Source organism: Sesamum indicum, linkage group LG10 (assembly GCF_000512975.1).
Source record: "Sesamum indicum cultivar Zhongzhi No. 13 linkage group LG10, S_indicum_v1.0, whole genome shotgun sequence".
In the NCBI taxonomy this organism is placed as follows: domain Eukaryota; kingdom Viridiplantae; phylum Streptophyta; class Magnoliopsida; order Lamiales; family Pedaliaceae; genus Sesamum; species Sesamum indicum.
This window is the reverse complement of record NC_026154.1, coordinates 14,294,192-14,320,742: the sequence shown is the minus strand read 5'-3', so window position 1 is coordinate 14,320,742 and position 26,551 is coordinate 14,294,192. Positions and strand designations below refer to the sequence as shown.

Genomic DNA, 26,551 nt, shown 5'->3' with positions numbered 1-26,551 from the left:
TTAAATTAATAATCCAACAGTTTCCCATCCCTTTCACACCAAATGTAAATTTTTCCACGAAATATCAATATTTTATTTTAGTCCATGACATCATTATTATATTTTCCATATAATTATAATAGACATAACATAGATAAAAATGGGACCTTTTACATAAATATTTTTGCAAAGGCCATAAAAAATTCGGCCCTATTCTTTTTTTAAGGTTGATAATGAGTTTGAGTCTCGTTAACAACTTAAAACTTGTTCTTTCATGTGGGTACATCATAACAAAACTTGATTCAATGAAAATTGAATTATGTTTCCTAATAGGTTGTGGAGCTCGAATATCAAGTTGGATAACGTCCAAGTCTTGAAACCAAATGCTCCATGCCAATAAGGCCACGCTTGATTGGTAAAATTAATATCTCACAACCCAAAAGTTGCACGAACATGGGTGTAAATCTATTTTTATAATACGTTGTTGTTTCTTTGTTTTGTTTGAATGTATTTGTTGGTTTGATTGACCAATTGGTTAACAAATAGGATGATGTTTTTACCTTTACTTCTCAAGGGTAGTTGAATATTATTATTAATTTTGTGTAAACATTGACCAATAGACAACTGAAGAGAAGGGGCTATTTGCAGAAATTTCATACTTTAGGTGGTCATTTTCGCAAAATTGAATACCTGAGGGGTGGTAGACACAAAAAGCCCTGAATGTTACTTGAAAAAATAGACAACATACTGTACAGCAGTAGTATCTGGCAAACAAACAAGTAAAACCTACCGGGGCTTAGTTTCAGACTGAAAGCAGACATGATGGAATTTTAAGTGTATGGAAATCTGGATACAAAGTAGCTCACATGGGTTTTTTTTTTTTTCCTTTTTTCCCCTGACATGGAATGTGAATTTTGCCACATTTTTTGGCGTGCAAAACTGCAATTGTGGTTTGTAATAAAAGAAAAAACCTGGCAAAAATACATTTACAAGAAGAAAATTGAAGGCTGCTGGCACTCTTGTAGGTTTTCCTGGAAGGGGGAGAGAAGTGAAGAAAAAATCATCAATCTTACACTGAGACTCGAAAAATGCATGTTGAATCTTGTCTAGAAGTATCTGCTAAAATACAAGATGAATAGGTATTGTACCTTCCCCAAAGAGCATGATTTTGGGAGCTCGCTTTCGACAGAAAGAGTTACAAGTCAACGAGGAATAAGAAAAATACATCACGGCGTTCTTGACGAATCCTGCCGCCTCAGAGGGATGCCTTCATCACCAAAACCATCTTCATTACCATGCTTTGCGAGTCTCGAGGCCACCATAGAACCTACATAAGAATCGCCATTAAGGAGATTTGAAAGCTACTACTTGTATCACGGGTATGTCCAGCAAATTCGTTGGCTACGAAAATTTATTAGTTAGTATTGTGAACTCCTCAATTGTAGAAATCACCACTCTGTTTGAATAAATTATATTGACACCCCTTGTCACGTATTCTTCGAACACCCACCGATAGTAATGTATTGATTATACTGACACTCCAGCGATGTATTTATTCATCATGCTGGCATCCCGTAATGTAACGAAAGTACCTTTGACATGGAGTGTAGTGAAAATATAAAAACATTAGGGGCAATTTCTTTAATTTGACCATAGTTGAACAGTATTAGTCTAATTATTGCCACTATGAAGCCATCTGCAGAGCATTTGCAACGTACCGTCGGTCATGTCTTTTGTCCTGTGAAGAAGAAAGGTCCCCGAAAGAATAGTCACAAATCCACAGAGTTCTGTGACAATCTGGGTTGGATTCTGCCTGTCCCAATCCTGCACATACAGGAATGAAAGGTATAGTTGAAATGGCAAACAAGACAGATATTGAGAATTGCCTTAAAGTGTAATGATTTTCCTCATTACTTAGCCACAAACAAAATTAAAGAATATATCAGAGAAATGCATTCAAAGACAATAACATCAGTCTTCCTCAACCTCCTTATTTTCATGCATACCCAATATCCACAACCGCAAATTCACAGGCATATGCATAATAATACCTAATGTATTCATAATACTTAATTTTGCATCAACATCAACCGGCAAATTAAACTCTCAATCCCTTCTATTCAGCTTTCATGTTTAACCATAATTCACTAAAATATGTTTTACGAGCCAATTCATATCTAATGAGACTGGCCAGTTAATCAATTCACCTATCAGAGGATCATGCAACAAATAACAGTAAACCATAAGCAGCATTGTTACCTTGAACATGATCACACTGGCAACAATAGTCAAGGATGTGAACATGACATAGTAAATGGGTGAAACTACGGCGGTGTTGAATGTGTCTAGGGCCTGCATTCAAGATTCACAAAATATATGAAATACTGAAGCATGATACAGAAGCCCTAGCAAAGAATATCAATCACTCAGGAAATTTCTGAACACCTGTACAAATAGAGAAAGGATAAGAAAAAAAATTCAAGATTAAAACTCTCTTGGACTTTCAATTAAACAGACAATTTTTTACATGTAAAATGAGAGAGTTTCTACAGAAAATAAGATGTTTCAAACAAATTATGTAAGGTGTCTAACACTTCAGTACCGACCACTATCAAGAGTCAAACAGCTGCCGCTTCTAAACGCTGCAGGACCATGCTGACTACTTACAGGAAAACATAATCCTAAAGTTGGAAAGCCAATTACAGAGCAAATCAACAAACTGAAGGAGACATTGCTGACAAAGCACATCATTCTTTACCTTATTTAGGTAATTCATCTGAGTGAGGACACAAACAATGACAACCATAGCGAAGACCCATGTCTGGGGATATGTTAGTTGATTCATTCCTGACAATGTCAGCTTTAGTGCAATTCCCAGTGCTTTGACACTCATGACCTGCCAGCATTTCCCATAATTATAACATTTACACACAACACAAGAATCATCTTCTTTTGTGTTCTTTTTTTGACAAGATGGAAGAGGAGTTAACTGAAGAGAGATAACAAGATTAGCAACACGTACCGACAATGAACCAACTAGTGAACAGACACCAATGTAGAACCATATATGCGTCTGGCCATATTGAGGAACATAACGAAATATTAGAATGAGCACGGTCGCTATCACCAGAACTGCATAAAAGACAAAAGCTGCAGGAAAGATGCAAGGCCATCTTTAGCTCAGCACAGAACATATAGAACTGCATAAATCAGACAGTTCAGAAAATTGAAACACAAACCCGGCTCTGTAGCAAGGTCCCAGACTTCTCTGACAGATTCAATCTCACGTTCTTGTGGAGCATGTAGGACGATCGTGGTTGAGCCCACCACACATAAAGCACAACCAAGAACACCAAAAATGTGTAGCCTCTCCCTTAAAATAACATGTGCAAGTACAGCACTGCAATATGTGCGCACCAGAATGAGTAGTAAATCAAGGCACCATAGTAAACTAAGGTCACTGAATAATATCATGCCTGATAATAATGCTGAGTGCACCAAGAGGGGTAACCAGAATGGCTGGTGCAAATGCATAAGCCGCAAAATTGGCAATTTCTCCGACAATCACTGTAGCAACAGAAGACAAACCAATAGAGTAATCAGTTTCAGGAAACCTTATAATGCCAAATAACATAAGAATCTGAATTATAACCAGAGAAAAACTGGCTGAAAATGATGCTTGTTAATGGAGGACCATGATGAGGACAATAAAGAAACAGATAAGAGCATTATGAGGAATATAACAAAGTTTGTCTAATAAATTATACCAAATCATTGACAATGCATTATAAATTGCATATCGTAGTTTGGGAGGACTTCTTTGCCATCAGAATAGGCATACATTTAGACCATTTAGTTACTGTCATAACATTGTTTTAGAGGGGTCTGAACATGCACATAGATACTTGGTGGGCCTCACAACTTTCACATCACTTGTAGTTGTGATATTGTTTACTCATACATCAGAGACAGGTCCGATTTGGCAAATCACACTATGTTCAGCCCTGGAAATCAATTATATAGATAAAGAAAGCAGGTGCAGTCCTGCAGAAGAAACCAAACATATGAGACCCCCAGGAAAAACAATCCATACTGAAGTTACCAGCCGAGTATGTGAAAACTTCAAGGTCTAATACTTCAACTCATTTCCGTTATTTGGAAGTTTGAAAAATACTAGTTTTGCTGGAAAAAGAAACATAAGGTGGTACACGCTCTGAATGGCACCCTTATCACAGACAGAATGTCATCAATTCAGAAAAATTACAATGATTTGACAATCACAGAACACGAAAACCGATGTCTCTACTTTTTTTGTCAAGAAACTGCTAATTGAAATCTATCAAATGTTTGCAATTTCACTTAAGAAGCAAATTTAACTATTTAAGAATCTATGGCCTATAGAAGACAAGTATACTTTTTATTTCCCTAAGCATGCCAAAAAGAACTGTGTCGGGCTAAAGACCAAAAAGATTTGATAAGAACAACAAAGAACTTTCTATCTGAGAGTATTACCCAAACCTTCACATACTACTCTATTCTTTGAGACAAGCCCACATGAAATGTTCTTGCCATCTGCACCCGACTTCTCCTTTGCATGTGTCTTCAACAGTCAAAAAAGCTTTGACAGACAAGGATAAAACACTAGAATCCAAAAATATGTGTCATGAAGCTCCAAAACCAGCAGCCATACAACCAGTTAACACTTTCTCCAGCATGTTTACACATGAGCACAAAGCACTGCTCATGTATAACCTTTTTCTACAATAGATACTGTCTCCAGTCTGGGCAGCACTATACCATCAGCTGACCAAAGAAAATTCTTGGGCACCCAACTTCCTGAAGACAACTGAACATCCCAAAAAGAATCCGCAGTTCTCAAATTCATCATTCCAGCCACATAGACGGTAGACCTCCTTACTCTTTGGTATAGAATGTTAATATTCTCTTTAAGGACACTGTTCAGATCCACCTAAAAACTCAATTCATTCATAGAACCACTGTGCTAAATAATTTTACTCAGATATGCATGACTCCTATCCAGAACCAACACCATATAGAAAGTACTGATCTCTGTCCTTTAACATAAAGTACATCTTCCAGGTTCTATCAAGTTGGTCTCGCGATCAACCTCCTACTACAGCAAATAAATGTCCATTGATCTATAAGACTCTCTACAATCAATATGGCGTTGACAAATTAACTGTGAACATTGATGGGGAAGGTTCAAACTTCAAACTACGTCCTAAGTATATCAATTAAAGAAGCCTTATTATGCATTAGAGGTCAATACTGACTCCCTCCTGCAAAAGGATATTATGCAGATTCCGAGCAACTAGAGATATGCCCCTGAGAACAGTTCTGGTCGAGGAGGCCTAGAAATGGTAGCCAATAGATATATGTTGGACAAAGTCACTTCAAGTATTTGCTTCATAATAGTAACATGAGAAATATAAGTACATCTATTACTTTTTGGGGGAATCTATCTCATAGTTTATACAGGAAGTCCTCCAGCAAATCAATGAACTTTACACCATGCAGTAAGCATTATGCGTCATATCATGCTCAAAGAAGTTAGTACAAGCTCAGTATCTTAGGCCAATAGCATGGAATCTTTCTCTCAGTAAAAAAATTGTAGTTCAGAGCTAGAATGGACGAGAACCAGGCAGGTCATTTGGTGGTAATCTTGTAACAGTCTCCATCAGGTCAATAACATATATTAATGCAAAGATAATGATCTACTATACTATCATCAGATATAGTAAAATCCAACAAGTTTTAAATGTCAACCAGTCGTTTCAATTGTTTACACCTCAGCATGATATGCAAATCCATGAAGAGTTTAAAGACCAACGGTGCAGTAATTTGGGGCCCAGATCAAATGCTTACATATCTGGCTTTTCTTAATGATTACCTTTCCAGTATGCACAGAATGAAAGACCAAGATACAACAAAGAGTAAACAAATATCTGTAAATTAGCTCCATCAAAATGGTTTTTTTCCTTACTCACCTACAATGTGCCCATGTGGCTTACAACATATTTAGTTAAAAGATATTAATCATGACACTCATTCTACTTCTTTAGGGAAACATAAATATAAATGGCTCACTTGTTATCATGCCTGTCCACCATAGTGGCTCGTATAGATATGAATACCCTCCGACTCCTGTAGAAAAAAAAATATATATTAGAACAAGAGGTTGATCTCAATATCCTAACCAAAAGCTGACCAATTGCGACAAAAGCATAATTTATCCCAAATACAGCAGATGAAACCCCACAAGAAAAATCAGGAGAAAGATAAGCCAATAACGAGATTTTGGAGCAACAAGGCAGACATTTAGGGTAACAGAAATTGTGTTATCAATATGTAATGCATATTACAAATTTATCTCAATAAGATGATAAATCCATTATAGCACCGTATGCATCTCTTTGATTTTCGGTCTTACTTTTTTGACAAAACTCTTAGCATGACTTCTCTTGCCAAGCAACTAGGAAATGTTGCATTTTTTATTTTTTATTTTTCCACAAAATTTGGCTTCAAACAATCGAAGAAACTAATGCATGTAAAATTATGTTAAAGAGAATGGACATATTGTTGGCATCTCTTGATGGGGAGAAAATTTGATTGCATGGCAATTTTACAAGTACTAGCCATTTCTGTCGATCAACAATACTCGCTAATGCTGCAGCTTTCATTAATAGGACGGTTAACACCTTCAAATTAGAGTAGTAGCTTGGAAGGACTGATTGATTGTTTATCATGTTTAAGTGCCTAAAATTGTAAATATCAACAAACAAGCATCATAGGTAAAAGATCAATAAAGAGGTAATTCTTCTAAGTACCCAAACAGTTTAGCATTATGGATTAATTATTCGGAATGTACAATATTTTTTACTTATAAATGTCCATTGCATATTCACCACATTTATTTCTAGAGAAGACGTATTCCACAGGACTCATCTTGGCATCAATTCCAGATATGTATCTTGTAACTAATCAGTATTCTTGGACAGCCTTATGGATACTAAAAGTTAACTAGCAGTTACAGCTACATAAAAATGAAGATCTGCGTACTGCAATCTCAGCTTCAAGTCACCAGTTCATCATCAGAAATCCACAAAACTACTTCATTTTCCAGAAAAATTTAAATGCACCCCCAATATCATAAATGAACAGATTGTCAAAGTGAAGAAAGGAACAAATAAAGAATATTTCAGATCCAAAGTTTTCAAATAAAAGTCAATCCAAGCTACTAAAGGAGTTGGGCCTGCTTGACTACGACTTAAACTACACAGATAATGGCTTTTCCAAAGCAAATATGATTTCACTCCCCTTGTTAAACAAAATTGATGCCCTGAAATTAGAAGAATAGCAAGTGAATGATGATTTTAAGGTTCATGATGATTGTATTGCTAAATCAGTGCATTCCAGGCAACGAATTGCCCAGAAGGATAAATCAATAAACCATTTGAGAAAGTTAAACACCACCTAGTATTCATCAAGGTTAGAAGGGTGGAATCAAATTCTTGAGGAGCAATAATGAATGCCCTGAGATGTATTAACCATACAATTTTCCAGAAGACATATCCCCTCTAGTATTGGATTTGATGGAAAGCTGAGGATTCATCCATATTAGAACAAGTGTTCCAGAAGAGACTATCACAAATGTAACATTACACAAGCAGACATAGCTACATAAAAATCAAGATATTCACAATTGAATTCAATCTCAGAGAGTGTCAGTACTGCAATTAACAGACAGTCCTAAGCAAAATCCAATTCCCGGTCACAAAGACAATACATCAAACACCTACACTCCCTCAATTTCATCTCTTCAAAGCAACTAAAAAAATCAGGTAGTACAGAGTGTAAATTACCAGCCCTGACGCCAGAAGCACCGGCTTTCTTTAATCCCTTTTTCTTAACGATGAAGCTGGCGCCAATAAAGAAACTGGAGGATAAAGCCAACACCAACCCTTTAATATTGTCGGAAGACATCCCCCTATACGAAATCGAATTAGCATCATTGGACATCTTTACAATCCCAAGACAAAAATACCAAAACCCAGAAATCCAAACTATCGCAAGCTCATTCTACACCACTACAACAACAAAAAAACACTGCCCCCCAGCAAATGGGCTTTCCAGTTTCCTCCAGTTTTCGCCTCAAAATCGCTCAACAGCTGCAACTTGTGGCAGCCCAGTAAAATTTTACTGGGTACAGAGGAAACTGAAGTATAATTAACGCGATTCCTGTGACGTTCCGGTTTCTGTACGAAAGATCTGTAAATTTTCGACGTTGATAACAAAGGATCGAAGAAAATATCCCTCCGCGAGAGCGAAAGCGCATCAATCAATGGGTTTTGTGCCGCGAAATTCTCAGATCGGAATTAGGTAGTCGGAATTAACTGTGTCTTGTCTCCCACTGAGGTTTTGATGGGGCTGATACGCAGCAAAAAGCAAGCGAAGCGAACGAACACACACACACACACGCACACGCCACCTTCACTGTCGGGAAAGCAGTATCAAGGTATCAGCGTGTTAGTTTCCACAGTTGTGCAGTTTCTGAAGGCTGTGTTTGGCTTTCCTATTTTTCTGAATAATTTCAATTTCAAGAAATGTATTTAAATTATGCTCCACAATTTTTAGTAGATATAATATATATAAAATATGCTACGAAAAATAAATAAGAAATATGTTTATTTGCTCCAAAACACAAGATAAATTACAAACGGCTCCTATGAAATTTGTCATAATCATAAATATTTTTTATTGTTCAAAAAATTACAAATATCCTGTGAAATTAGGGATCGTCTAACAATACTTCTCGTGACAACCCATTGTAAGAGCTATTTGTTAGACGACCGTTAATTTCATGGAGTATCTGTTATTGTTCAAGCAACGAGGCATATTTATAATTATGATAACTCATAATGAAGCCTGTTGTAATTAGCCCTAAAAAAAAATTATTCTGAAAATAAAGTACGGGCTTTTTCAAATAAATTATAACATTTAAGGAAGATGATATATCGCGATAATATTATAGGATTAAGTACACTCCTCTTTCTCAAAATTTAGTGTAATTAAACATAAACTCCTTGTAGTTTGAAAAATTACTTAATACCATTTATGCTTATTTTCATCTAATAAATAAATTTATCCGTTAGTCAAAAATCACTAAGTTTACTGATATAATATAAATAAATAAAAACTTATATTTATTCTCAATTAACTTACTATTGACTTATAAATTATTTCTTTAAATGAAATGTACCTTTTTATATACATCAACGCGTGTAAAAATATAAACTAATGATTTTATTTAAAATATTTATTTGACTCGTAATGAATCAAGCGGTAAAAATATGAGTGTTCATTACATATATATATATATATATATATATATTATGTCAGCAAATTCGGTGATTTGTGACAGACGAGTGCATTTATTTATTGAATAGAAACAAAAACTAATGGTATCAAATATAATTTTTCAAGCCATCACAGATTTATATGTTATTCTGTCAAACCTTAGAGGACGATGTTGTTATTATCTCAATAACATGAAGTAAGTTACGGCTAAATTGCATAACACCTCTTGTATTTTAGTGAAATAGCATAAAACCCCCATGTGTTAATTTTATAGGCGAAAACCCCCATGTTATTTAAAATACAGCAAAAATACCACTCTCCATTAGAAACTAACGGAAAGTGGTTGACATTAGTCTATTTTGCAAGTGGGCTTCGTTTTTAACCTTTTCTAGTGTTACTTTATGTGTGCAAATGTCCACGCCCTCATTTTTTTACATGTAATTATATTTTAATGAATAATAATATTATTGATTAATTCAAAATATTATTTAATCTAAATATATTTTAATAAATTATTTTATTTATAAAATATATTAATTAAATATCAAAATACCTAAAAAGTATATAAAATTTTTAAAGATTAAAAATTTAAATTAAAAATTCACCAAAAATAAATAAATATATTAAAAAATCATATTTCATTGATTAAATATAATCAATCAATTATATAATTATATATTATTAACTAAAATTAATTATTCTTTAACTTAAATATATCTAAATAAATTATTTATTCATAAAATATATTAATTAAACATAAAAATATTATATTAATATTTTCAAATATATTATTTAATATAAATAGTTATTAAATTAAAATATTCACTAAAAATATTTAATGAAATTTTATTGTTTTTAAAATTTAGAAAACTTATCATTTTTACTTATTTTTAAAATATTAAAAAAAATAAAAAATCGCTCACTCTTACCGACTCTTCGCCGCCATCGCCTATCTGGATTTGGGTGACGACGACGGGCCAGCAAAGTGGGCGACCACCGTCACCCAGATTGGGGGTGACGCCACCCTAATTTGGGCAGCAATCGCCCCTTTTTGCATGGGCGACACTGGCACAAGATTAGCGTGGTGATGTGTCGCTACTGCAACCCTGTCGTCGGCGGTGGCGTTGCACCTCTACATATATATATCAATATTGTATTATATATGTATATATAATTGTGTGTATATATAAATAAATAATATATTTTTAAGTTGTTTTATATCTGGACCGTCGATTTTTTACTATTAAAGATAAAGGGTATTATAACAAAAGTATAACAGGCAATTCAGTAAAAAATTTAACATAATTAAACCTAACTAACAGAAGAAGAGTATGTATAATTTTCAAAAACACACACATGCGTAGTATTTGGATTTATGTTTTGAGTGCTTTTGTTTCGGTGGTTTGGAGATAGAGATAGAAAAATAGAGATACATAAATGTGTGTTGGAGATAGATGATATATTTGGCCTTGTATTTTGAGGTAATTTAAAATATTTTAAATGAGTGGTGTAGGTTTGATGTTGGATTTGAGAGACAAAAATCACTATTTATTATTAAATCATATCCCATACATATATATATATATATATATATTTATATACAAATACGTATATATATAAATATTGTATGTGTTTTATCTTGTCTATATAAATGCCAAAACATGAAACCAAACACAGTGATGGGATTTTGTGCCTAACTTTTTAACACGTGGGGGTTTTAGCTAAAATTTTAAAATACAAAAAGATTTTATACAATTTATCCATAAATAAACCATATCAGTCGCTTTATTTCTAAGGTTATTAGTAGACACCCCAACGTATGAGGCATTTTGCACTTTGCTCCTCAAAAGAGAAAAAAGTGCAAAGTGCTGCTAAAATCAAATGTTGAGCAATTGAGTCCAAAAAAAGAAAAAATTGGGAGACAAAGTGCAAAACGACTCATATACCTATTAACCCTTATTTCTAAATATGCAATTTTATTTTATTTTTTTTTGTAAAATTATGAATAAATAACGTGAAATTAATAAATAAATAACCATACAAATAATCCCTTCATTTTGCTTATTTTTATTTATTTATAATATATACAAATCCAGTTTCCCTCTATATTAGTAAAGGATTACTAAATTATTCTTATAATAAGTTTTTATGCATTAATATTAATACCTTGAGTCTTTTTATATTATGTTTTATTTGCTTATTTTTATTTTTAAGATTTTTTTAATTGTATTTATTTATTAGTAAGAAAACTTATAAGATTTATTTTGAAATTAATTATTAAATATAGGCATTGGTACTTTAATAAAAAATAAAAAAGGGAAAATATTTTAATAGGATAAATAAAGATGATCCAAACTAACCCAATTGACTTATAATCGAATTTTAATTAAAAAATATTTATTTGACCTGTAATAAATTAGTCGAGTTAAATATGAGCGTTTATTTAATTTTTTATTATTATTAATAAATTCGATTAATTTTAAGTAATCGATAAATCTATTTTTTGGGCATATTGATATAATTTTTTAAATTATAGAGGATTTATATGTAATTATATAAAATTTTAGGGGATGATGTAATTAGCATATAAATTTGCTTGTTGTATATGCCCCTGAGAATCCACGTGTCGGGTTTGTGAGGCGGGTGCAGCTATTGAGAAGCATGACGGATTCACGGGAATACTAGCCACTAAGCATCCTCCTCAGCATCTACTCGTATGCCTTCACCCACCCCCAAATGCACATCTGCGGCGGCGCTTACACACACACACACACACACACACACTCTGTCTCTCTCTCTCTCACTGTCTGTCTCTCTCTTTCACTGTCTGTCTCTCTCTCACGCACACACACCATAGGACGCTGACTGCAAGATACTGTAAGAGGCAGAAGAGAGAGGAAAAGCTGAAAGATGTCAGTGGTGCGGACAATTTTCCTGCAGTGTGGCCCATCGGTTTCGCATTTCTCGACCTCGTCTTATTCAACCAATTTCAATTCGGGTTCCGTGAAATTCACCATTTCTTGTTGCTCGGTTGCGTCGCCGGCTTCGGTTGTGATTGGAAATGTGGATAAGAAGGCTTCTGAGAGAAATGAAGTGCGGCTTGGATTGCCCAGTAAAGGCCGAATGGCTACAGACACTCTTGATCTTCTTAAGGTAACATTTACACTGTATGATATTTTATGTGCTTGTGTGTGTATTGCAGCAGATTTATAGCAGTGAGGTGCTTGATAAGGATTTCCCCCCCTCTAGATTCTCTGATTTTGTTTCTTTGTTGTTCTGGGGTGGGGGGCTGTAAAGGATTGTCAATTGTCGGTGAGGCAGGTGAATCCGCGCCAGTATGTCGCAGAAATTCCTCAGGTGCGTTTATTTTTTATCGCTCAGGAAATGCTCTACGTTGAAAAGTTATCAATCCGTCGCCATTGCCAATTTTGAGACAAGTCTATTGCGGGCTTCTCATTTTTATATAAACGACATTAATTATTTTTTAGCATTTTTTTTTTATCATTGATATTGGGTTGTAAGTTGGATTGTTATAAATTAGCATTAAATTGAAATGTTATATCAGCTGCCCTTTATGAATATATACTGAACGTATATAATTTCTGCAATCCTACATAATTTACCCAATTTTTAGAGTAAACATTTCTGTTCAAGAAAATTGTTTTTCATTTCTCAGGTGTTCATCCTATGAACAAGAATTTACTTGATTTGTATGATAGCTAAATGTTGCCTTTTATATTGCAGATTACGAATTTAGAAGTTTGGTTTCAGCGCCCAAAAGATGTTGTGAGGAAATTAGTGTCTGGAGATTTGGACCTTGGAATTGTTGGTTTGGACACTGTAAAGGAATATGGACAGGTAAGAATGAGGGCCACTGGTCTTTCCTAATAAGAAATGTTTGTATGATTAGCGTACAATCTCCTGGAAATAAAAGGGGCCTTGAAAATATCTCCACTCTGGTGTTATGTCAGAACATGTATGAGAACTTTTATGGATGCACTTCTCTATTTGCTTTAGGATTGTTCATAACATTCTCATTGTTTAAATTGTTTTTGCAGGAGAATGAAGATCTCATTATTGTCCATGATGCTCTTGACTATGGAGATTGCCGTTTATCTCTAGCAGTAAGTAATCTTTTAATAACTGCAACCAACAAAATACTAACTATTCTTCCTCCTCCCCACCTCCCCCTTTAAATTGAATTATGTTGTTGAACTATGATATTTTCGTTAGATTCCCAAGTATGGCATTTTTGAGAACATAAATTCTTTGCAAGAGCTGGCACAGATGCCACAGTGGACACCTGAGAGACCTCTACGAGTTGCTACTGGCTTTACTTATGTATGACTATACGGAAATTCCCATTCCTTATCCTGTTTTTCTTTCTCCTTTTGGATTATTTCTTCATGCGCACAAGATTCTATTTGACACATACTTTTACTTGCAGTTGGGTCCTAAGTTTATGAAAGATAATGGACTGAAGCATGTGACTTTCTCAACTGCTGATGGAGCCCTTGAAGCAGCTCCTGCAGTAAGTATCGAAATTTTCTCTGTATATGTTCAAGAGAGCCTGTTACCATCATCGCATAATTTCTCGTCCTTTTTCTTTTCGTGGTGCTCTTTCTATTTCTTTCCGCTTTTTTCCCTTTTTTTCCTTTGTCATTTCCTTCCTGTCTGCTCAAGGGGTCTATTGATGGAGGAAATAATTAGCCATTAGTAGATGTTTATTTTGGTTTTTCCAGAACACCAATGCTTTGCTACATGATATGGTTGTTTCAAATATCCAGCTGCCCATTTTTTTGTTATTTCTATCTTTACTGCATTTTTATCTAGACATACTTAAGTTGAATTCCTGATTCTAGAACCACATGCATTGCAAATAATCCACACTTAGGAGCTGTATATTTAAGAGTAAAGAAAACTCTATATGAATTTTTAACTTCCGTTAAAGCTTATTTTGAAGTTATGCCCCACACAACTTATTGTTTCTAGTCATTTGTTTATTCCTTTAGGTTGATTTGAGTTGAAAACCTTCTCGCTGTGATAGATAATTGAGTTTATCTTCAAGTATCAAGTCATACGGATGATATACATACCTGAAAAATCAGTTGTTGTAGGATTCAAGAAAAGACAAAGATAATCAAGCGCACTTTCATTTTCAATCAGGAAGTTAAAAGCCATATTAATTTCTTATTCAACTTACCACTTACAGGCAATTTCCACTAGTGTAACTCTCTATTCATTTGTGTTTTAAATTAATATTGTTGTCATATATGATGTACAAGTTGAAGTGGCATTAGCATAATGGTAGCGTAAATATGTGAGATAATATGGTCGTCTTATATTTCTGTTGCTTATATGGGACGGTGACTGTTGCTGAGCATGCCTGCAAATCTAACAATTATTTAGCACCGACATTCTTTATTCGGGGACTTGAGCTCAGATAAAGCGCCTTGAGTAAATGAAGGGCAATTTGGAATAAAGGAATATTTCTGGTGAACCCATAAGCAAGAATGTGGAAATTGAAACTTTTAATTTTTAGATAAGGTGGAGTGTTCAAGGAAGATGTTGCAGTTGTTCATGACATCGTATTTAACATGTCTGCACTGTATTCATCACTTCATTTGCCCTAGGACCACACAAGTTGCTGTTAAAGTTTAGATACCTCCGGACACACTCATAGAGGCTTATTTTTCTTCATATCATTGTGAGGTGCCGTTGAATTTTAATTAATCTTATTGACTTTATGTTGTGAGTTGATGGTACTGTTTCCATCTGGGTGAGTTATCCTAAACTATGTTGCTTAAATTGCTCTTTTTGTGTGCTCGATTTCAATTTGAAGTTCTACTTATATTTTTTAATGCTCTATCACATTGCTGCGATATTCTCTAAGCTTGTGTGTATTGATGGACTTTGAGCTAAGAATTTGAACTCGATAATAAAAATTTGTTGAGTTTGTTTGGATAATTTCATGCTGTAATGAATTTCAAATCTTTGAATTCCATTTTGAACTAGTTTCCTAGTCGTTATTGTGGATTTGAAATCCCAGCAATACGAAGTTATTTGAAATCCTTGACCTATATTATTCTTCTTATTTAAATTCTTTCATTGACATGCAACCTAAAATGCTTGCCTCTGGTCTGGATGCCAACATGCTTACCTATGTTTGCTGTTTTGGTGTCATCCATCGGACAAATGCTGATTGCATCATTCTTTCTCTTTTCCTCAGATGGGGATAGCTGATGCTATTGTGGACCTTGTGAGTAGTGGAACAACATTAAGAGAGAATAATCTGAAAGAAATTGAAGGTGGCATTATCTTGGAAAGTCAGGTAACAGTTTCAGATTATTAGTAGGATCCCTTAGCCTGCAAGTTTATTGTTTGGTTTTGTTATTGAGGTACAGTTATGACCATGAATTGGAGTTGCTCCTTGCTCGATCTCCTTTGACCTAGGTTTATCATGTCAGGCTGTTCTTGTTGCTAGCAGAAGGTCGCTGATCCAGCGAAAAGGTGTTCTTGATATAACTCATGAGATGCTTGAAAGATTGGAAGCACACTTAAAGGCTGTTGGTCAATTCACGGTTCGGATAATTTATTTATTGATGCGAATCTTCTATTCCTAGTTTTTCTTGTTATTTACTGTTCTCATGCCAGGTAACTGCCAACATGAGGGGAAAAAGTGCAGAGGAAGTGGCTGAGCGAATACTAAGCCAACCATCTTTATCTGGGTTGCAGGTGTGGCTACCTCACAACAGGAACTGTCTGTTGGTAGCACCATTCTATTAATATGAAAAGCTACTTACGTGTTTCATTCTGTATGCAGGGACCAACCATAAGCCCAGTTTTCACTAAGCGTGGTGGGAAGGTTGCAGCAGATTATTTCGCTATAGTTATATGTGTACCAAAGAAAGCACTTTACAAATCTGTTCGGCAGCTGAGAGCGGTGAGAATTAACTCTTTAGTACATCTATTGTGTATGCTCATGCATGTTTGGGTTGTAAGATATGGTTTTGAATAAGAGATTCGCTTGCTTGGAACGTTTGGTATAATGTTTATGTCCATGTTTGCATGAAAGTTTAAACCATTTTCCTGGAAAAATTTATCTTAAAATCTGGCCCCGCAACAATCTTGTCTTTGCACTTTCAAGCCTTTCTCTTTTATTTGCCTTTGGACATGTTTCCTACTTGCTGTAGTTCACACATGACATCTGATGCAGATTGGTGGTAGTGGGGTTCTGATTTCACCTCTGACCTACATTTTTGACGAGGAAACTCCCAGATGGCGTCAGCTTCTTTCAAAGTTGGGGCTCTAGTCATCTCCACTTGTACCTTGTTTTTTCACAATCTTCCAAACATAAGGGAGAGGCCAACTGAAATCTAGAAAAGTTGAGGTTTTTTCTTAGTCTTGTTATTCTTGTATCTTTCGGATTTCATTATTTGTTTTAGTTGAGTAGAGTAGATCAATATCATCTCTTGTTGTACAATCTTCTGGTTTTTGTATCATTAAATTTTGATGCCAAGTACCAGGGGCAACATGGTGAGTGTATCATCATGATGTCTTAGAGGACTAGTGTTGCAGTACAAATTGCGCCTGCTATTTGTGTCCATTTCTCGTTCGAGGATGTTTCATTTGTAAGATAACAGAAAAGTCGAGGATGTTTGTCAAGGTGTTAATTGTATAAGCTAAATAAGATTGTTGTTTTTACTTAATAATATGTATTCTTCTGTGGGATGTAGGTTTTACCTTGTTATCAAGTCTGGATACAATTGCTACTAGGGATTAGTTAATCAGATTATTACTAGGGATTTATGCTAACAGTTCTTCTGGTTCCATAAATATCTTGTGTAAGTCTGGTATGTGGGTAAGGTTATTTCAAAAGTTAGGAATTGAGACTTCAAAAGCTGTGCTTGAATTTTATTGAAAACTTTTACTATTTTCATTATGTCATGTATTTGCTTTCTCTGTATATTTGTTTCTATTTCCCTATTGCGTTTACTATTGGAGGTGGGGTGGTTTACTGCTGAAATGCACCAATTGCTACTTCAACTGAGAATTGGGAGGTTTCCTGGTGAAATGCACCAATTGCTGCTTCAACTGAGAAAGTCCCAAAGCATCGCAATTTATTGTTGATTTGACTGTGTCAAACCTCTAATATATCACCCTTATAATGCTACACCAATGCTTAAATTTTTAGTACAAGTTGCTTCGACAAATTATTCATAACCCTTCTCTAAATCCAATAGATTTCGAGAAAAGTATCCCCCATGGCTTTTGTTCAGACTTCCAGTCACGCTGAAAATTGACCAGCATATGCAACCTATCTTAACCCAAAATTTCGCAGTATTTCAGTACAGAGGTGCAATTTATAGACTGCAATTAAGACATCTGTTCTCCACTAGATGGGAATAAGAGTGAAAAAAAATGCACCTCTAAACTTGAAGAAATAGGATATCTGAGCAGAAATTTCTTATCCAACCACTGGGCCAATATATATGTACATAGCAGCAGGTTATATAGAAGTAGATAAATCAAACATGAGTATGGTGCATGCGCCTCTCCACCACATTGCTGCTTCTATATTTTACAGAACCCAGTCTCATTAATGTGGTAAAAAGGTTTAAATTTCAATCACTGCACAAGGTTTTCGGGCAAACAGGACATACTTGGTGTAGAAGGATCGTTAATATTTAAGACAAAAGTTGAACTGCTGCAATGGCTGGAATCTTTTCTCGAAGTTTCTGGGTGACAGCAACTCGGACAGTCATCACACCCGCTGCAGGGCCAGTTATTCTTACTTTAACTATTGGCTCCTCAATTTCTACTAGCTCTAAATCCCCACCAGCCGCTCCAACAAGGTAAGGTCTAATTTCTTCGAGCACCTGAAAATTAGAAGTTCTTAGGTATAAACCTTTGTTCACAAACACGGTTGAGAAAGGAGTTTTATGATGGTAAGTCAAATGCAAAGTGTAAACGAAATGCCAGATTCACCTTCCAGAAGAGAAAATATGTCCAGTTTAAATAATTAAGCTGTCCAAGGAGAATACAAATTGAATGGGCACCACAGAAGCTTGTGAAATAAAAAGAAGAAAGGCAAAGGACAAACAAGAAATCGAGGAATCACACCAAGAACCACTAGGCATCAGACTGTAAGTGAAATAACAAGGAAGCGTAAACAGTATACCAGTTCCAGTACTAGGGAAAACTCAATAAATTGATCTTTATTAAGTTATTTACCACTGCAGATCTACTTTTAGGCTCCAAGAGATCTACAACTAATACAAGGAAACAGCTTAATAACAAAGCATAGGTTTGACCAAAGCAAGAATCAACTTAACACTCCAAACATATTTCTAGAACATTAAACGAGTCAAATTAGATCCCCTAACCGATATTTATAATTTAATTTCCTTGTTTTAGAATAATTTCATTCTTTTCTTTTTCCAATTATCTTGATATGCCAGCAGCCCAGCACAAGTTATCAAGCCATCTTTCCACAACTTCAGCCCTCCACTCACACTTGCCGCTACTCCTTTCCAGTTTTTTGTCATTAATCCATCCCAATATGCTAAAAAGTTAGATTCAGTTGTCTTCAAATACAAAAAGCAGATTTACATCTTTGGATAACAGAATTAAGCCAGAAACACAATTATATAACTTTTCAAAGAGGTGAAGAATTAGTTAACATGATATGGCACAAATATAAAAGTGATACGTCATTTGAACCAAAAAAAAGTACAATTTTGAATTCTACCATTTCACGAAGATTGAAACCAGTTGAAAGAAATATTTACCTTCTCTATGTTTTCTTCATTTAGCTCAAGGCCTGTTTCTTCATCTGGTATTGATTCAACTGCGACAACTTCAGGGATCTTTTCCATTAGACGACGCTCAATGCCCATTTTCATTGTCATTACAGCACTAGGACAGGAGCCACATGCTCCTTGTAATTTCAGTTTCACGACATTGCCATCAATTTCATGTAATGCAACATTACCCCCATCTGCTATGAGATAAGGTCGAATTTCATCCAACACGCTCTCAACATTTTCCGCTGTTAGTGGCAACTCCAGAGCTGACTCAGGTGTGGCAACCGCCTTTATCCCTGCAAAAATGATGGTGCAGATTTTACACATTATTCAACTCAACAGCGATAATAATTCTTATATTGGATCCAAAACCAAGTTGTGCATTAGTAGAAAGCTTACTATCTGCATAGAAGGTTTGTGTTGGCAGTATAACAAAATAATTGTTGATATAACATAAACAATCACTGCAACACGCACTCGACAACGATGAAAATTCTTATATTGGATTCATAACCAAGTCATGCATTAGTAGAAAGCTTTACTATGTGCATAGAAGGTTTATCTTTTCAGTACAACAACATATTTGTTGAGACAGACAGTGTTTCTCTAACTGAAGAGAAATTATTACAACACAAAACTTCTAAGATGAATAAATAAACTATCTAAACATAGTATAAAGTGCACTGCAGAACCAAATGTTTGTAATAAATTACCATATATAAGGCCATAAACATAAATTCAAGCCAACTAATATCATCCCTCATTTTCTCCTGAAATGTAAAATCGGAATAGGAACTAAACTGATACACGCATACTTCGACAGTCGATTACTCAACATGTAAAATTTATCAATTTCATCATCTACCAAACGCTGTCTCACAAAAATCAAAACAGAGGAAAAGGACCCCAAGGCTCACCTGGCCGCCGAGAAACAGAGCCCAAACCATACCGCTGACGATCCGAAGAGGCTCGCCACACCTGATTGAGCCCCCTGGAAAGCGAAATTCGAGAGCCAAAGAAGCTCGAAACCTACGAAAATCAAACTAAAAATCCTTATTTCCAAAAATCACAAAAACCGCACCTCCACACAAGAAAACCAAACTGCTGCAAAAGCATTAGTTAATCAAACACACGCACTCACGACCTTGGGAGAAGAAGGGCAGCGGAACATCGGGGCGGAGGAAGGCGAAGGAGAGCAAGAGGGGTCTAGGGTTTGGTGTAGGCTGTAACTGTAAGCATACGGCGGAGACATCACCGCCATGGCCGCCCGCATCACCGTGCCGATAGGCTGTGAAAGTCGCAAGAAATCAATATTTGGTGCGGTGGAATAATTCTCTTCCTCTCTCACCTGTGCTGTTGTGGGGAACTTGTCTTTGTTCCGACTCTACTTCCTCTTAATTTTTTCTTTAATGTCAATTTATTTCAACATTATAATATTTTATATTTTACTATTTATAAAAAAGTTAAATAATTTGTTTAGATAAATCACAATCTCCAAAATTTGTCCCAATTATATATCTTGTTTTATAAAATATTATAAATATTTTTAAAATTAACGGTCTTCTCCCAAATACCTCTAGAATTATAATAGGATCCCCAAAATTTGCCATAATTATAAATTTTTTTATTTTTAAAAAATTATAAATATTTTTTAAATTAACGACTGTGTAATGAATACTCTTATATAACTATTTGTCAGACAACTATTAATTGTAAGGAGATATTTGTAATTTTTTTTCAAAAAATGAGAAAGTATTTACAATTATGGCAAATATAAGGGGAGCCCATTATAATTTATCCTAAAGTGAAATTATAAAGAGGGAATAACTAGAACTTAAACTTAATTCAAATAAAGGTAAATTACGATGAGTTATCTTGAAATTTGACATAATTATAAATATTTTTTATTATTTAAAAAATTATAAATACCCCTACTTTTAACAAACGTCTAATAATTAGTCCAATTCATTAGGGTTACATTCATTTTTTATGGTGAATTGACTAAAATGCACATGTCGACTAGTAATTATAGTTTTACTTCTTTCTTAAGATTATTTTAAAATGTTTTATGGATAATTTTTAAATTTCTTTTTATCTAGTTTGTCAGATTTTTATAATTTTTTATTTTTTTAAATATAATAAGGGCAAAGCTGACAATTTTACATCCATTTAAAAATTATATATTTTTTATCAAATATCATGAGGGTATTTGTAATTTTTCAAATAACGAAGAGTATTCATAATAATATATATAGTGAGGATACCATCATTATATTTTTTCTTCATAAATACATATTTATTATATAAAAAAATTAAATGAGGGATAAAATTGAAAATTTATGCTAATATCATCATTTTTCGTCACAAAATCATAACAAAAATGATTTTGAAAGGGATATAAATGTAATTTTAAAATACATATTTCTAGAAGCATCTGAATGTAACTAACCCTAAATATTTATATAGATATAGTGTGTGTGTGTGTGTGAGAGAGAGAGAGAGAGAGGGAGAGAACTAGGTTAGTGTAAACGGTAATATTTTCAGTTTTTATTACACGTGTAACGTAGTTATTGGTGGCCAAGAAATCCATTCTAATTGGGTACCAGATGATCGGAGAGCCTTCTAAGTTATAACGGTCATATTATATCATATCAGACAAAACAAATTTCAGTCACACTGCACACACTACACACATACTTTCTTTGCTTCGTTTTTCTATAATTTTCACAGGATTGATCGATGGAATGCTTGAATCCAATAGAGTCAGCGGCGGCTGAATCGCCGTATGAGGTGTTGCTCAGGGCGATGTTATTGATACCGGTTTCTCACTATTTGTTGGGATGATCGTTGATTGTTATTGTGTTTCTGCATAATTTTCTTGAAATTCATATCCTGCAAGATTTATTCACCGGATTGAGGGGACAGAAAGGTGTTTTGACTTTCCATCCTTCCTCTCAACTCTACCGCGATGTTGTCTCAAAGTGTAGAGTTCTTCATGGCAGGTATGGGACTCGTCGAAAGTCGTCTATTTAGTTCAGCGTTGCTGCATGTTTTGGGTTTCTCGTGTTTTTGCTTATGTTTTTCTTGCTTCCTGTGCTGTCGGCAATAGGTATTTATCAACTCCATGGTATGTATTCCGCATCTTCAGACTGTATTTTTGCATTTTTTGGGGAATTCGCCTGTTGTCAATTATAGAAGGTGAAGTTTGATTTCTTGCTTTTCAGCTTCTTGAATTCTGAAATGGATTTTAGAAAGTGAGTTGGTACTTTTGAGTATATATATGGATCAGGCAATTTGGTGTGTTGGATCAGGCAATTTGGTGTGGTCCCTTGTTGATGTTGCAGAAAGTAGTACTAATTGAATGAAGTATGCAGACAGATTGGGTGGAATTGGGTGGAACACTAGCATTAGATTGGGTGAAGAATGTACAAGGTAACAAGCTTTTGCCTCTCTTGTGAATCTCATGACCTATGAACTATGTATGAAAAAAATATTATACGCTGAAAAGAATGTTGGTAATCTAATTTAAGTAGCCATATTCTATCTATAGTGATATCATTTATCCTAAGACATGTAATAGGGGATATATGTTTCTGACACCTTGTATTGTCTGATTCCAGTTCTGATAGTTTTTAACAGATATTGGCCTTTTTCATTCTAGTTAAGAATCTGGGCTATCAAGTGAATGATGTGCTGGAGCAAGATGATAAGAAACCCATCGTGATCATCATTCCTGGCTTAACAAGTGATTCAAATTCTGCTGTAAGTCATCTGGATCATTTCACCATCCTTTTTCCATTCTCTTACTCGGTCACTACAAAACATGCCTGCTCCATAAAAGTCTGCTCATATCATTCATGGTTTATGCATGAGATAGACAATTCCTCATCCTTGTAAGTTAGGAGTAGATGTACTTTGAATTGTTGGTTTCTTTTGAATTTCTTGTTTGTCATCTGGTCACTGCCTATCTCCCATGAGAGAGGAGATTGTAGGGACTTCAGCAGTCATCTAGTGACATGCATATTTTCTTCTTAAACCTACCTTGGATAACTACACACATTACGTTATGTACAAGTGAAACAAAAATAGGTTTATTGGGAATGGTACTACAACATAACATAAAAATTCGCGTCGCCATCTACAAATAGACGTGTGAAAAGCGGGTACTAACCTGGAGGCGCACTATGTTGTAAGTTGTGGTACGTTGTTATATAATATCACATACTTTATTTTAAATACTTTTTTTTACAATACAATATTTATTATTTTTCTACAATTTTCAGGCAAAAGAGGTGAATGCCCTTGAAGTTTTGTGTTAGTCTAGACCACTAAATATTAAAGGGCAATTGATGAATAAATTCGAACATGGGTTACATATTATCAAGAAAGCCATTACCATCAGCCACAACAAATTACTTCGCCATTCGATGATGCTCCCACAACATCCCACAAGCAAAGAAGAAGTTATAGCCGAATGTCTATTGGTTCAGTTTAACGTTATGATGTTGTGGTGGATATAGCTGGTCCTTCTACAATATATAAACTTGAGGATTATTACGTGCTCCAACCGCCTCAAGATTACTACATGCCTTAATCGCCTCAAGATGATTGGTTTCAATCAGCTCCATATATGCCAACTCAAACACAAGATTATTCTTCACAAGTACATCTTGACCTTGATCTTGACATTAATCAACCATATACACTAGGATACAATATTTCATCAATTCTATTTCCATCGTTTAGTGCATATCGCGCTAATGTGAAGTCTAGTTCTGTAACAATATCAAGTTAATTGGACATTAATCCCGATGGTGATGATAATGAAGCGCTAAATGAGCCAATGCAAAATGTGAGTGAGCAAAATGAACCCCGTTGCGAAATTCAACGCTCTCCTGATCTGAGCTGCCAAATACATTACTAAAATTTCTATAGAGGCCCACCTTCAATGCCTTCCAAGCTGTGATATCCTCCTATCACATGAAAATCGAATTTTCTACATTAGGATGAGTAGGAGAAGTATAAGGAGATCCCCTCCAATCTCACAAATGAAGCTGTATGTAAAGGACAAAAGAGAAGTAGAGATAAAGATACCTTCCAATAAGTAGGATAAGGTGGCGCTCTCTAACCAGTATAACAAGTGGACACCTTTCAGTGAACACAATGAGGAAGCACCCCCGATAAATGCAAAAAAACAATGACGAAAATGGTAAAGGGGAGGAAGCACCCGCTAAGGTCCAACCATTGGAAGAAATAATGAATATTAAGATTGTACCAGGAAATTCCGAAAAATTCACACGCATTGTTTCTCAACTAGAAGGAATTGATCCCAATGTCATAACACACCATCTTAACGTCGACCCTCGCATAAAGCTGGTGAAGCAAAAGAAGATATATTTTGGACCTGAGAATGATAAGATTATTCAGGCAGAAGTAGACAAACTGCCGATAGCTAACCACATTAAGGAAATACAATTCCCCGAGTGGCTATTCAACTTGGTGTTAGTACCCAAGCCCGAAGAAAAATGATGAATGTGCATTGACTTCAGGGATCTCAATAAGGCTTGTCCTAAAGACTTTTATCCCCTTCCTCGAATCGATCAACTGATGGAATCTATGTCCAGATGTGGACTCCTAAGCATGATCCGCGTCACAAGGGTACCGTCAGATAATGCTGGCTCTCGAAGACCGCAAAAGAGTCAGCTTCGTTACATCTGTTGGGACCTTTTGCTATATAGCCATGCTGTTTAGCTTGAAGAATGCCAAAGCTACCTATCAAAGCTTGGTGGACAAAATATTCCAACCACAGCTTGAAAGGAACACGAAAGTTTACGTAGATGACATGATTGTAAAGAGCAAAGAAACACAAGATCATGTGGCAGACCTAGAGAAGACATTGACTTTCTTAAGAAAGCATCGATTGAAACTCAATTTGGGAAAATGTGCATTTGGAGTAAAGCGAGGGCGTTTCCTGGAATTTATGATCATCCAAAGAGGAATCGAAGTCAACCCTGTTAAGATCAAGTCATTCTAGACATGAAGGTCCCATCCGACATCAATGAAGTACAAATGTTGATAGAAAGGATAGCAGCACTAAGCCAATTCATCTCTAAATCAGCAGAAAAAAAACATGCCTTTCTTCAAAATGCTTCGGAAACCGAAAGACTTCAATTGGGATGATTCCTGCCAACAAGCATTTGAGAGCTTCGAATAATATCTAACAAGGCTCCCCTTGCTGGTGAAACCTTCACTAGGGGATACCCTTTATGTCTACCTATCAACTACCCCACAAGCAATCAGCTCCGTGCTGTTTCTCAAAGAAGGAGGACAACAAATGTCGATCTATTATGTCAGCGAGGTCCTCAATGGAGAAAGACGATACACACCCACAGAAAAGATGACCCTTGCATTGATTACCACTGCTAGGAGACTACACTCCTATTTTTCTCTCACATCCTATCAGTGAGAAAATCAACTTACCCTTAAAACAAACACTAGGCACACCAGATACCTCAGGGTGATTGGTGAAATTAGCAAGTATTCATAATTATGCCAAACCTCATTAGAAGTTGTTGTAATTTATCCCTCCAAATGTTATATCTTGTAGGAATCGATCTCATTTAAAGATCTTGTACGACTTAAAATTGTATATAAATCTAATAACACAAGCCACTTTAATAGTAATTGCATATCTGAATTAATAATAATTATCTTTTTACTATAAAATTTTATATTAATAATTAATACATTAAGGCCTTATTTACTTGGCGTGATAAGATTTAAGTGGTATAGATAATTTTAAAATTATAATCATAATAAATTATTGTAGCGGACTTTAATTACTAATATCAGACCGATTCTAAACAAAGTATAGAAAAAATTAAATTTGATTAATTGGGATATCCCAACTAATAACTCAAAATAAATATGGCATAATTATCATAATTACCTGATATCATCACATAATTGTAACGGAATACTCCTAGGCCTGTTCAATTCAGTTTATCGTTTTCAAGAACCGAAGCAAAACTGGACATAGTCGGTTTGGTTTGGTTATAACCGGATTCTTTTTGGGTTTTTTAAACCGAAGAGATTGATTTATTTAAAAAAATTATATAAATAATTTTAGTTTTTTTTTTTAATTTTTGTCCAAAAATATATGTACAAAAATATCAAATTTTAAAAAATAAAATATATAATGAATGTATTATTTATAAATGCAATTTTATCGTAATGAATTGAAATTATAATAATAAAATTCATATGCATTATATTAAGTATTTATTTACAAAAATATTATCAAAATATTAAATTATTGATTAAGCTTGTTATTAGATAATATAAACAAAGAATTGACGATTGAGGAACAAGTTAGAAGAGAGAGAGGA

The 26,551-nt window shown here is 34.8% G+C and overlaps 3 protein-coding genes across 5 annotated transcripts; 1 reads left to right on the top strand and 2 right to left on the bottom strand.

Moving 5' to 3' along the window:
* On the bottom strand, nt 847-8,592 carry LOC105172542 (probable magnesium transporter NIPA4). 2 transcript variants are annotated; one of them, XR_848665.2, is made up of 10 exons: nt 7,863-8,591; nt 6,088-6,144; nt 3,456-3,546; nt 3,219-3,379; nt 3,002-3,129; nt 2,738-2,875; nt 2,239-2,331; nt 1,698-1,803; nt 1,128-1,306; nt 847-1,010 (listed from the first exon to the last, which is right to left on the bottom strand). XR_848665.2 is itself a non-coding variant. In XM_011094024.2 (9 exons), exons 1-9 carry the CDS (start codon nt 8,017-8,019, stop codon nt 1,206-1,208), a joined length of 1,032 nt encoding a protein of 343 aa, XP_011092326.1. In that variant the 5' UTR covers nt 8,020-8,592; the 3' UTR covers nt 1,047-1,205. The 2 variants fall into 2 exon arrangements, 1 of the variants encoding a protein (XP_011092326.1); XM_011094024.2 differs by lacking the exon at nt 847-1,010 and having other exon boundaries at nt 1,047-1,306; nt 7,863-8,592.
* On the top strand, nt 12,084-17,088 carry LOC105172541 (ATP phosphoribosyltransferase 2, chloroplastic). 2 transcript variants are annotated; one of them, XM_011094022.2, is made up of 11 exons: nt 12,085-12,510; nt 12,655-12,714; nt 13,102-13,215; nt 13,416-13,481; nt 13,591-13,698; nt 13,805-13,888; nt 15,587-15,688; nt 15,825-15,938; nt 16,012-16,092; nt 16,181-16,300; nt 16,574-17,088. In XM_011094022.2, exons 1-11 carry the CDS (start codon nt 12,268-12,270, stop codon nt 16,667-16,669), a joined length of 1,188 nt encoding a protein of 395 aa, XP_011092324.1. In that variant the 5' UTR covers nt 12,085-12,267; the 3' UTR covers nt 16,670-17,088. The 2 variants fall into 2 exon arrangements, with proteins under 2 accessions (XP_011092325.1, XP_011092324.1); XM_011094023.2 differs by lacking the exon at nt 13,591-13,698 and having other exon boundaries at nt 12,084-12,510.
* Nucleotides 17,793-20,563, bottom strand: LOC105172540 (nifU-like protein 2, chloroplastic). Its single transcript, XM_011094021.2, has 4 exons — nt 20,308-20,563; nt 20,081-20,192; nt 19,149-19,459; nt 17,793-18,236 (listed from the first exon to the last, which is right to left on the bottom strand). The coding sequence occupies exons 1-4, from the start codon at nt 20,434-20,436 to the stop codon at nt 18,045-18,047; spliced, it is 744 nt and encodes a 247-aa protein (XP_011092323.1). The 5' UTR covers nt 20,437-20,563; the 3' UTR covers nt 17,793-18,044.

What these genes read in the sequence shown, in the direction of transcription:
- LOC105172542 (XM_011094024.2), bottom strand. Translation starts at nt 8,019, where the DNA reads ATGTCCAATGATGCTAATTCGATTTCGTATAGGGGGATGTCTTCCGAC. An exon ending in GGACCTTGCTACAGAGCCGG is followed by an intron (nt 3,130 to 3,218) that starts GTTTGTGTTTCA and finishes TCTTTCCTGCAG; the next exon opens with CTTTTGTCTTTTATGCAGTT. An exon ending in AGATGAATTACCTAAATAAG is followed by an intron (nt 2,332 to 2,737) that starts GTAAAGAATGAT and finishes TCTTGAATGCAG; the next exon opens with GCCCTAGACACATTCAACAC.
- LOC105172541 (XM_011094022.2), top strand. Translation starts at nt 12,268, where the DNA reads ATGTCAGTGGTGCGGACAATTTTCCTGCAGTGTGGCCCATCGGTTTCG. An exon ending in CTGTAAAGGAATATGGACAG is followed by an intron (nt 13,216 to 13,415) that starts GTAAGAATGAGG and finishes TTGTTTTTGCAG; the next exon opens with GAGAATGAAGATCTCATTAT. An exon ending in ATTGCCGTTTATCTCTAGCA is followed by an intron (nt 13,482 to 13,590) that starts GTAAGTAATCTT and finishes TATTTTCGTTAG; the next exon opens with ATTCCCAAGTATGGCATTTT.
- LOC105172540 (XM_011094021.2), bottom strand. Translation starts at nt 20,436, where the DNA reads ATGCGGGCGGCCATGGCGGTGATGTCTCCGCCGTATGCTTACAGTTAC. An exon ending in CTCTGTTTCTCGGCGGCCAG is followed by an intron (nt 19,460 to 20,080) that starts GTGAGCCTTGGG and finishes TCATTTTTGCAG; the next exon opens with GGATAAAGGCGGTTGCCACA. An exon ending in ATGAAGAAAACATAGAGAAG is followed by an intron (nt 18,237 to 19,148) that starts GTAAATATTTCT and finishes TCTAATTTTCAG; the next exon opens with GTGCTCGAAGAAATTAGACC.